The 12023-nt window shown below is 33.1% G+C and overlaps 1 protein-coding gene across 1 annotated transcript; it reads right to left on the minus strand.

Moving 5' to 3' along the window:
- Window positions 1–7481: 7481 nt before the first annotated feature.
- LOC132272503 (probable protein S-acyltransferase 17) lies at window positions 7482–10667 on the minus strand. The gene is made up of 6 exons (XM_059773638.1): window positions 10572–10667; window positions 10411–10463; window positions 9737–9828; window positions 9574–9626; window positions 7666–7821; window positions 7482–7499 (listed from the first exon to the last, which is right to left on the minus strand). The coding sequence occupies exons 1-6, from the start codon at window positions 10665–10667 to the stop codon at window positions 7482–7484; spliced, it is 468 nt and encodes a 155-aa protein (XP_059629621.1).
- Between the last annotated feature and the right edge of the window lie 1356 nt (window positions 10668–12023).

Consider the following 12023-nt stretch of genomic DNA (forward strand, 5'->3'; position numbering starts at 1 on the left):
AATTTATTTATTTAATAAACATATACATAAATTATATACTTAACATATTTTACTTACCTTTTTAATATATATAAAAGGAAAAGTAATTTATTAATTACTTTTATGGTAACTTGGATAGTAATATTTAATCTGATGTATATGTTTTATATTTAAATAATAAAAATATACATAAATTTGATACGTGTTATGTTTTAAGTTACTTTATAATATTATGGTAACTTAAGTATTATTGGATAATCCAATAATAAATAATGGGATGCGTATAATTTATTTATTTAATAAAGATATACATAAATTATATACGAAACATATTTTACTTACCTTTTTAATATTTTAATATATATATATATATATATATATATATATATATATATATATATATATATATATTAAGTTGACTTGGATTAGGAAAAGGGTTAGGGTTATTTTATTTAGCCTATAAATATATAGCTATAGGTTGTAAAAAGGGGTTAGAAATATTCACGTGATATATTCTAGAGAATGAGAGTTAGAGAAGGAAGGAGGAAAATGAAAGAAGGAAGGAGGAAAAAAAACCCTGTAGAAAGAAGATCAAGGAAGAAAAAGTTTAACTTTCGATCCGAAAGTTTAAGGCAAGTTCTTTTTCTATCTCTTTCCCTTTAATTCGTGTTTCTATGCATGCCTAGGAAATTCCAGGATTTATTAAACACAAAAAAATTAAATAATTATGCATGTTTAATTGGATTAAAGCATAGGTTTTATAAAATTGGTTCATATCTGTTCTTGTGTTATGAATTGATAAATGCATGATTTTGATTTGATTTCCGGTGTGAAGTTTTATATGTTTACATTATGTATTTTTCATATCTGTGGAATGATGGAACGTAGAAACATACCTAGGATTCCTGAACATTAAATAGGAACTAGGTTTGGGTTTAAATAAATTTAAATAGACTCAATCATAATAATGCTTGCTATTTGAATGTTTTAAATAAATGAATGGATTTAATCTTTAATATGTTTTAGCAATTGAAATTAAATGTGTAGGATGAATTGGATATGGAGAATACTTATTTGACAGTATAATAAAATATCATCATATGTATAAGATTCAGTTTGTGTAGGACATATGATATAGGAAGCTTAAATAAATAATAAGTCATTCCTATTTTGTGATAACTTGATATCATATTATCACAGTTATTTCTGGATTGTTTAATGTATTTCCTTAATCGTTACATCAATTGTTGGATTGTGTGATTTAATGCACCGGTATGGGACGGTGGCATTCTAGGGACGGATTAACTTATCAGTTAAGTCCTACCTATTTTATACAAGGGAATGGATTAACTAAAATGTTAAGTCCTACTTATATTCAAGTCAGGTCAGCTGAACAAGTTAAATGACTTACGAAGGATTAATTTATTATATAAGGTAATGGATTAACTAAAATGTTAAGTCCTACTTATATTCAAGTCAGGTCAGCTAAACAAGTTGAATGAATTATGGAGGATTAATTTATACTAGATAGGATGGTTACTAAATTATATATATATAAGTACGGTGCCATGATATGAGCTTGAGTCTCAGGATCAGTGGTTACGGCGCGTATATCGCTAAGGATGTGTAGCTAGATATAGTGTAGTTGTATACCCTGGTAGGTCTAGGTACTCATGCCCACTATATGTGCGTTTTGCATGTTGCCTACTATTTAGGTTGAGACAACCCTATAGTTTATTGAGGTTCCTTTAATGTGTATTTATATATATACGGACTACTAGTTATTGTTGGATTGACTAGGATGTATACGTGTATCGAATCTCTACTTGGATTGTAGTAGAGTAGAACTTGTTTGTTGGCTTCACCCACCATTATTTTTCAGGTGTTCATCAGGAATAGAGGTTTTTCGTGCTGAGCAGGGATTAGTCTACTTCACTCTTCTGAATTTTCTACATAGGAGTTTCTTTTACGTTTCAGTTTTTTGATATAGACAGTTATTGCTGTCACTTGTTCAGATGGGATTATCTAGGGGTCCACATGGTATGGATTCCCGAGTTATATATTTTTGGAGGATCAGTTATATCAGAAGAGTTGATTAATTAATAAAAATTTATTCTGAAGTTTTATTATTGAATTATCATTTAGTTTCTTTTCAGTATTTTATTTATTCTTCTTTATTCTTTTGTAATCCGTATTCGTTTATTATCAATTTGTTTTTGATATCCTCGGGTATTCGGGCGTGGGCCTGGCCAACCCGTATTCGGAAATTCGGGGGTATCACAAGTTTAGACCAGATTGGGAGTTTTTTGGGACCAAATTATTTATAATGGCTCCCTTATTTTTGAAATCAGATCGAACCATAATGCCCATCGAACCAAACCACGAAAAACCAGTTTGGTTCGGTTCGATTTGTAGGTTTCAGTTAATTTCCTTTTTATTTTATTTTTAAAAATAGAATTTCTTATTTTTCCTAGTATATAATATATCAACAGGGAACCGACAATATGGACTTAACTTGTGAAACAACAAACAGATTCAATATATATTTATTATATATATTTTTTCATACAATTTGACAAACACTACTCTTCCACTTTAGTGTTTAAAGATTCCATAATCTCCTCTGGTCCCTAATGCTTATGCTTTATTTTTGCACCATTTGCTCTTTGATTGCATAGTTTTTTATTATTTGGTAATTTTCATATGATGTTTTTCTTATTATGGCCCATCATTTTGTTTTCTTTATTTCTCTCTTTGCTAGCTTTCATCATGGCCTAAGAAAAGTTCAAAGAATATGGGAATTTGGTAAATTGGGAGTAGCTTTATTGAGAAAGGTGGGAAGTGGGAGTAACTTGTGTCCAGCCAAAACTATAAGTTATATCATATATATATATATATATATATATATATATATATATATATATATAACGGTTCGGTCTGGGCTGGTCCGGTCCAGCAGGAACCCAAACCAAGACTGGACCGTAAAATTACAGTTTCATAATTTTGGGCCCAAGATCGGACCAAACCGCTATACAACTAGCCCAAACCGTCAAATTCAGTTCTGTTCAGTCCGATTTTTCAGTTTACCAGATTTTTTGAACACCCCTAGTTATTTATATGCTTTGAAGTAATGAAAATTGGCTTCTTGGGAGGGTGTAGGCCATTCATTTGGAATGAATGATTGTTTCTTGAAGGTAAACATTTTATGCATAGATTTTATTTATTATAGTGTAATAAATATTTTTATATTTATTTGAAAGTTGGTTTAGCATATGTTTCTTTATTGAAGAATCCCTACAAAGGTCAATTATTAAGTGTAATTGGTAGGGATGGAGACAGTGGCATTTTCCCTATTGCCATTGCTGTGGTTAGAGCTGAAACCAAAGAGTCTTGGAAATGGTTTATAGAATAGCTAGAGAAGGCATTGGGTCCATTATAAAGATTTACATTTATGTCCGATAGACAAAAGGTATAAATTTTAAATAATACACATACTAATTGTTAGTTTAAAACATTTATATTTCATTGAAAATTTGTTTAACACATATTTATTTGAATGTTTGTTTCACAGGGTTTAGTAGAGGTATTTGAAGACATGTTGCATGGGACTGACCATAGATATGTGAAGCACATGTATGATAATTTCAAGAAGAAGTTTAAGGAGGGTAAAATTGAGAAATGAGATGTGGGATTCAGCAAGGGCATTAACTAGTGATGGATTTGAATATCACATGCGGATCATAAAGAAGATTGATAGGGATGCATATGAATATCTTGTAAAGGTGCCTGCTATGTTATAGTCAAGGTCAAATTTTAATAATGATTCTTGATAGGCGGTGTCGCCGCACCATACATCTGAGAGTGTGTATTAAGGCAAAGGCCAAGAGTTTTACATTTGTAAAAGCCACTACTACCTTTCACTATAAATATAGCTAGGGCGAGTAAGGATCGTCCCAAGGGATTGGAGTCGTACTTGAATGTGAAATTGCAACTAGGGTCAGTAGGTCGAGTGATCAAACAATTGATTGGTTGGTTGTTTAAACTAGAGAGCAACTAAATTAAATTAAGTAAGAATGCAATACTAAAGAGAGTAAGTAAGGGAGAGAGAGATTTTGAGGTTTAGAGATTACCACCAAGTAATGCATTTCTATATCATTGACAAATGATTAATGAGGGCAAATAGTGGGTTGCAATAGTGGTGTGTGTGTATTTGGTTGATTCAATAAGTAAGGATAACTAGTTAAGCATGAATTATCTAAACATCATATGAAAGGCACAATATATCTAAGCTATGAAGCATATATTGTCTAAACAACATGTGAAAAACACAATAAATCAAAACAAGTTATTAATCCTTTCATTAAGCTCATAATCCAAATACAACACAAGGATAGAGACATATGTTAATTGCATTCACAAGCTTGGATCATCAAAAAAACAAGCATAGATGTCCTCCCATTTAACACTACACTACAACTACACTATATCTATACTACTAGCATGAAAATAAACTAGGGTAGAGGCACAATCCATCAAGAGGTAAGCATGAACCATCAAGAGAATCACAAAAGCATTCTTTTAAGCACAATGTTTTGACAATCTTTAAATCTATAGCATCAATACACATAGACATGCATCAATAACACAAAATCTAGAGATAAACATGTGAACATCTATTCTAGCATATATAGACATATGAATAGAATGAAATGACCAATTGGAAGCATTAAACCACATAAATCATTGAATAAACAAGATCTATATATATCAAAGTGTCAAAACATCAATTACAACACTAATCCCTCAATAATACACAAGATTAAGATATAGAAAGCATGTTTGGGGCTAACTCTAGCCCCAAGAGGATGTCTGGCCATTCATGGTGATGATGCTCCAACCCTCAAGGGCTAACTCCATGGAAAAGGTTTGCTCCTTGTTGATAAAGATCTCCAATGGTATCTCTAGCCGCCTCCTTCTCTAAAACTTCCTCTTCAAGAGATGATATCAAAAATAATGTTGGCTTCCCTTTGAAAAAGCAATCCTTATCCTTATATAAGTAGGTCAAAATGACACCCAAAATGAGCTGAGGTCGTGCACACAATAGATAAAGGACAATTTTCAATGAGATGGAATTTTAACTTTTTCGCACTGGAAGAAGTTCGATCGATCGAACTTAGGCTGGATCAATCCAACTGGCTGAAGATAAATCCTTGATATTTATGGGAGATATTTATGGGAAAAGGACAAAAGTGGTTGGTGGGTGGTACAGCCGTGGATAGGATCAATCATTTGGATAAGGACAAAGGTGTTCGATCGATCGAAGAATGATGTTGGATCGATCGAACTTTTGGACTGAAGTGCTTTGGGTCAAGGCTTAGATCTATCTTGAAGTGCTGAGATCGATCAATGTTCGATCGATCGAACCTTAGACTTGGATCGATCGAACTTGCTGCTTTGTTTCATTTTGCTTCTTTCTTTATCCACTTTGCTCATTTTTTTGTTTAATCTCAGAATTGCTTCAATTAAGCTCTTATTTGGCTGAGTTAGCTTATTTTTGAGATAAGTGCCTGAAAATGGAAATAATACGAAATCAATCTAAAACGGTAAAGTAAGATAGATAAAGGTACTAGAATGCCTAAGCTTAAGGGGTTTAAATACGCATTTTTCAGTGCTCATCACACCCCCAAACTTAAATATTGCTAGTCCCTAGCAATGAACTACGAAATAAAGAAATGAGATAAGAACTATATAGCTATGAACTAGAAAACAATAAATGGATAACGCCACTTTCGTAGGGAACACGATTGCATTTAGCATATGCAACAAGCCTTTTAAACGCCTAAGTTACCCCTAGTGGACGAGTAAAGTCTCGTAAGGGTTTCCAGAAATGGTACCCATAAATATTAAGCTCATTTTTGTCAAAAGAGGTACCAATATTGCAAACAAATATTGGGAGAAAATTACCTCAAGTATGCAATATTTCAACACTTTCCAAGAAATCTCTCAAAATTTCAATATCAAGCAAGCAAGTATGGTCCTCCACACATCAAGAAAGTGATCATGCAAATCAAAACAAATCTAGAATTCTTTTGAGTGGACCGGCATCAATGTGTTGCTATCTAAGCCAACTAAAGAATTAATCACATCCTTACCCTCAAATTAGCACACAAATTTAGTACCGATCATCAAGACAAAAAGTAGACCTTTTATTAAAGTTTTATTCATCTAGGTGCGCTTATTATTTTCACTCGGATATTTAATTTTTTTTTTTTTATAGGATAAAAAATGGAAGTATAGTGCAATGTGTTGATCTATTAAGCTTTTTAGCGATTCATGAGGTCGAGCGTTAGGTCAATGACTCCCAAACCAGATGGCTTTAGGGCATTAGGCATTAAGACACCCCTACGGACTTACAAGCTCAAATCAACTAGGTTACAAATCAAGATAATAACCATCTAATCATTTCCCACTTCTCACCATTTGGGAGAAGTCCTCACTTTTTATTGCTTTTGCTTTTGCTCTTTTTTTTTTTCTTTTTTTTTCTTTTTTTTTTTTTTTTTTTTTTTTTTTTTTTTTTGTGAATAAAGTTCAATTATTAACCTAGAGTTTGGGCCCTCCACCTTTCGGCGCGAGAAGTTCAGTGCTTGATAAGGCTAGAATCCCGGCTACTTAGTGAAAAGGGGTTGTTTTCCACCTTTATCAAGAATGAAAGCTTTCAATGCACTACTAGCTTAATTGGGATATAACCAATTCAATAATTAACAAAGCATGTACCCCACAAATAAATGCTAGTGTGCACCTATGCTAGTGTAGAACACTAGAGTGAATCTCAAAACAATCACAAAATCAAGATGATGTGGACCACAAGTGCAAGCAAGATATCAATCTTTTGAAAAATTTACTCCTAAATGGCATTCATCATGCATACAAGGAGTATTGGACTCTCAAGTCAAGCAATTTTTAAATTTTAAGCAATATAGTCCTCAGAAGATCAAAATCATAGCTAGGTATGGACCAATCATAGAAATATCCCTCAAATACACGAGTCATGCTAAAAGTTTGAATTTAAAACTATCACTATAGAGCACCATTCCCCCCAAACTTAAATTACACAATGTCCTCAATATGCAAAGAGAACAAAGGAAAGAGTATACCAGTGCAACTAAGTAAGAATGATTGGGATTGAAGTATCCGAAGTAGGTGGCATGGCCCCCCCAAACTTGGGATGAACTGTGGTCCTGAAAATTGGCACTTGGATAAACTTATCAAATAACAAAATGGGATAATCAGTGCACAGTGAACATGCAAGTGTAAATGGGATAAACAGAAAATGAAATGAGAGAGGTATAAGGGTGGTCCTGAAAATTGGGTAGCACTCTCTCACTGAAGTTACTGTGATGCACCTGATGGAGTCAAGCATACAGATATGAGAATACAATCAGATGACATCCATAGCAAAAATAGATATATAAAATAGAGAAAGTGCAGGTACAATAAAAGTATCAAAGCTGACAGACCAGCTGTAAAAATAATACAGTGACAATAATAAAGTATCAAAAGGAGAGAGGTAATGAGATAGAAAAGAGTGGGAGCTCAGGAAGATGAGGTAGGACGGGCAGGTCTGGCTCCGCGGATGTCTCTAGATAAATCTCTGAACATGGTCGCGACATCCATGCAGAAGGTAACGAACTTCGCTCTGTGGGCCGTGAGGTCAGTTCTGATGGCAACAACAGTGTCCTCGAGCATCTGCAGATGCACTCCGAAGCCGGGGGTCAAGTCTGGTATGGAGGAGTCAGAAGACAGCTCCTGGGTTTGCTCCTGCTCGTGGATAGGTGACCTGCACTACAAGAAATTTGGTTTTTAGGGACAGTCAAATCTATCCCTAAAAACCCCAAGACCGTCCCTAATGATCAAAATCGTCCGTCCCTAATTATTGCGTGACAAAAGATCTTTAGGAACGGTAAAAAATGACCGTCCCCAAAAAACTCGGCCTTTAGGGACGGTACCTACTGTCCCAATTAATACTGTCCCTAAAAGGTATTAGGGACGATAGAAACTGTCACTAATCATTTATATAGTAGGGACAGTTTTGGTGACTGTCCCTAATACATGTAGTATTAGGGACCGTAAATACCGTCCCTAATACATAATTCTTTTATTTATTTTAAAATTTGTGACAGCTAAAAACTGTCCCTAATACTAATTTGATTTTTTATTTTTTTTTATTATGTTTTTATTTTGGGCTCGGTTTGATTTGTATGATTAAAACATTCTATGTTGCAAGTCCAAGGTATGAAGAAAAAAAAAAGGGAGATTGTGTATGCAACTTTTCTGAATCGGGACAAATTCTGAATAAAAAGAACACAGTTAATATGTTATCTACCAATATCAAGTTCAGAAAAAAAATTATCACAATAGCACTATAAAATTTATAAAAACTTCAAGCTCTTAATTTCATAATGAAATTATAAAATCTCTAATTTTTTAAACAAAAACTACAAAATATTCGCTGGCAGCTTTAACATCAAATGGTTTTAACATCCTCATAATCAGGCATCATTGCTCTAGCCGTTCCCAATAGTATTAGCTTTAACATCATATGGTTTCAACATCCTCATACTTAGGCATCATTGCTCCAGCTGTTCCAAGTAGTATCTTCATGCATCTCCTATATGTTTGAATCCAAGAGAAGTGAGAGAAATTAGGAAAGTGAGAAAAAAAAAATAGTGAAAAATAAGAAAGGCTAAATGTGATATCTTTATGTTATACACATGATTAAATAAAAGAGAATTATATGACTCCAAATGAAGACATTACAATGATAAAATGATAAAAAGAGAATGGGGCCAAGGAAGTGATGAAAGCCATGATAATCTCTAAATTTAACAAAGAACCCTTAACCATGCACAAAATTCCAATTTCCCACATTGTGAGGCCAACTCAGGACCTTGTGTATGTCTTAGATTAAGTTGAGTTCTATTTTATGTTTACTTTTGACCAGTGTAATATTAGTTATTCTTAGTTGTGATCTATTACATTAATGTGAATATGGTACTTAATAAGATAAATATTTTGTACGTAAGGCCTCTTCTCGTGGGTTAGGGCTTAGTGGGGTCATTATGTTTGCCATTAGGTGGTCTAATTTAGTTTTACTGTATAATTTATAGTTTATAATTTTAGATTCTTAGTCCAAGTATAATAAGCAATGTCCACTAGCTTATATGTGAAATATAAACCATCTGCTCTTCTAATTTAGTAGATGTTACTTTAGAATTTATAGCTAATTTGAAACTCTCAAGATTTTGCGATTCAACCATAACCCCGTTGTGATGACTATGGCATTCTAGGTGTGTTCCCAAAATGATGTTTCCCCAATTTTCTCTTCTTAAAGCAACATGTTCCTATCATTTCAAAACTCGGGAACAACCATGGTAGAGGATTAAATATATGAATATATTCAAAATTTTATAAGGAAACAAATAGAATGTTAATATCACAATAGAAAATACTAAAATGCAATTAGAAAGTAATACTTCCTAAATGCAAATTATAGGCTGCACACAAGAAGCAAGATATAAATCTAGAAGCACTCACCTGTACGACATATGGAGCCAAGCTACCAAAAGAATTCTGAATGCCATAATAAACTGCAAATAAGAAATCAGAAAATAATTATTCAAATTTAGGCTCTCATAAAAATTCAACCACCAACTAGGAGATGTTATATGCAAAAAAAAAAAAAAAAAAAAAAAAATACCTGTTAGAATATATATAACTTTTAGTTCTTTCAACTGACCAGCAATAACCAACCCATTGGCTACTGTTCCATATACACAGAGTAGGAATTGCCTGCATAAACACTAAAGAAGCACTTAACACAAGTAGAATCAAGAATCATTATGGAGGCAGCACATGCACTGTAATACTGATTGGGTTGGGTGAGCCAAACAATTCATTTATATGGTGCAAATGTCACACAGCACAATCACTGATTGGGTTTAGGCCTTTACCACAGTCATCAATAATAATGCAACCTCTACGGTTGTCACATTTTAGTGAAATACTCGCATAAAATATCCTACATGGACCAGTATTAATTCAATTTTATTTCCTTATGCTTCAGCAAAATATTTCCATTTTTCCAAAAACACAACCCATCGAGGTATAAGCAACTTGAAGTCAATTTTTAAAGCTCGACTATGACCCATTTATAACTAATAAATATTATAACTGTTAAGTAGTTTCAGTTTTAACCTTTAATTAAAAAATAAGCAGATGCATGTCTTCTAACAAAAACATTGCCAATCTTAAACATGGATCATTTGTGAAACATAGGATTAGAAGAAAATCGTAGGGAAACTCACTAGCTACAGTTGAAATACTATTTGCTCGATTATAAAATACAATGCTGCTAAATCTAGTAAATCTCACCACAGAAGAAAAGCCATGAAGTATCTGGTGTTTCTCTCCCCTATGCAATTATTCTGCAGAAATGACAAATGAAATAAAAAATTTTGAGAAGGAAAGAAAAACAATATATTATAATATGTACCACATAAAAATATAATTTTAAGAATGGTATGAAAGCAAACCATCCATCCACAATGATGGTTAAACCGAGCGACACACCGGTCACATACGCTGCAATGCTTGGACCTAGCAGGTCTGAAACAATGGTAAAATCCCATCAGCTTATATTACACAGTAAATCCTCAAGAGTCCACTACCAATGAAACATGTGGAATCTCATTCTTCGAACGGTTAGCTTTATTTCTTTCACTTATTTTCTGCATAGTAATTCAAAGAATAATAAAAGTTAACAAACCTAAATAACTAGTGAATCAATGTATTATAATCAATGATTTCAAATACATAGTTAAAATAAGTAGTTAACAAACCTGAAATTCTAGTGACATCCACCAATCGCACAAGTTTTTCCAGAGATTAATATGAATACCTACATAAGAATAATAGAACCCTGCGAAATTTAATGGTAGAACAAAATCATTTGTAATATCAGTTGAAATCACAAATTTCTAGAAAATTTAAAATGCTCTCAAATTCTGAAAAAGAAACATATACATATACATACGCTCAGCCAGCTCTCGAGTCAGCTCTAGATGTTGCTTCTGATCCTCGCCAACTGGGACAAAGTCAGACTGCAAAGGAATGCTGCAATTAATAAGATACATGCATATTCAGGGTAATCATCAACATGTGAAGTCGAGAAAGCACACATAAAAGTGCTACCTGTTTGCCATTCAATCTATTATGTGTACTGTCATAACAATCATGATGAACCAATATTTCAATAATTCAAAACGAAGGACTAATTTATCTTTTCAAAGTCTAAAAATAAAATGCAAGAACACAATCCAGATGAAACAGCATATCCATAAAGATATGAATTTCGAGCATGACCCAATATTCTGTGCCGCGGAGACAGAACCCACCTGATATAAAAGAATATCAGAAGCCATTAAAACAGGATAAGTCAGAAGGGCAACCCCAACATTTTCATCCCCCTACAAACAAAAAGAAAAAGAATGTATTGTGTACAGGAAGAACTAGGATGAATAGCAAAATGCAAGAGAGAACTAAATTAAATAAAATGCATAACAAAGAGTCTGTCATGAGTAAGGTTTTGAACTCGGCAATTTTTAGTCAACTTGGAAGTTCAACATATCAATATCTTCTGAATGCTCCAATTAGTTGACCAAAATTGGCAAACAATCTATTTTGTCTTTTGAAATATCCGGCGGGATTTTACCAAATTCTACAAAATCAACCCAATTTCAACTCAAAATAGTAAAGGGCAGATAAATGACCCTTTTGGGGCTCATTATTTGATGCAGTAGTACAAGCTAGCACTAATAAGTACAAGAATGCTAGTTAAAAGGTTGAGATCAACCACTGTATGTGAAATAATCCTAATACTCTGTTTACGTCTGTCAACAATTGCAATTGTAGCAGTAATAACATAAGCAATAGCCTTTTCATTGAAATGGCAGTTTTAAACTAACTTCCAAGTCCTAAAATTTTCA

The sequence above is a fragment of the Cornus florida genome, unplaced genomic scaffold (assembly GCF_030987335.1).
Source record: "Cornus florida cultivar Cherokee Brave unplaced genomic scaffold, ASM3098733v1 CherokeeBrave_3.0.0_Hap2_Chr09, whole genome shotgun sequence".
Taxonomy (NCBI): domain Eukaryota; kingdom Viridiplantae; phylum Streptophyta; class Magnoliopsida; order Cornales; family Cornaceae; genus Cornus; species Cornus florida.

Excerpts from the sequence above, each read along its gene's own strand:
- LOC132272503 (XM_059773638.1), bottom strand. The coding sequence starts at position 10,667 with ATGGGATTTTACCATTGTTTCAGACCTGCTAGGTCCAAGCATTGCAGC. Across the intron at positions 9,829-10,410 it reads TTCATGGCTTTTCTTCTGTG|GCAATTCCTACTCTGTGTAT; the intron begins GTGAGATTTACT and ends GTGTTTATGCAG. Across the intron at positions 7,822-9,573 it reads TGGCTCCATATGTCGTACAG|TGCAGGTCACCTATCCACGA; the intron begins GTGAGTGCTTCT and ends AATTTCTTGTAG.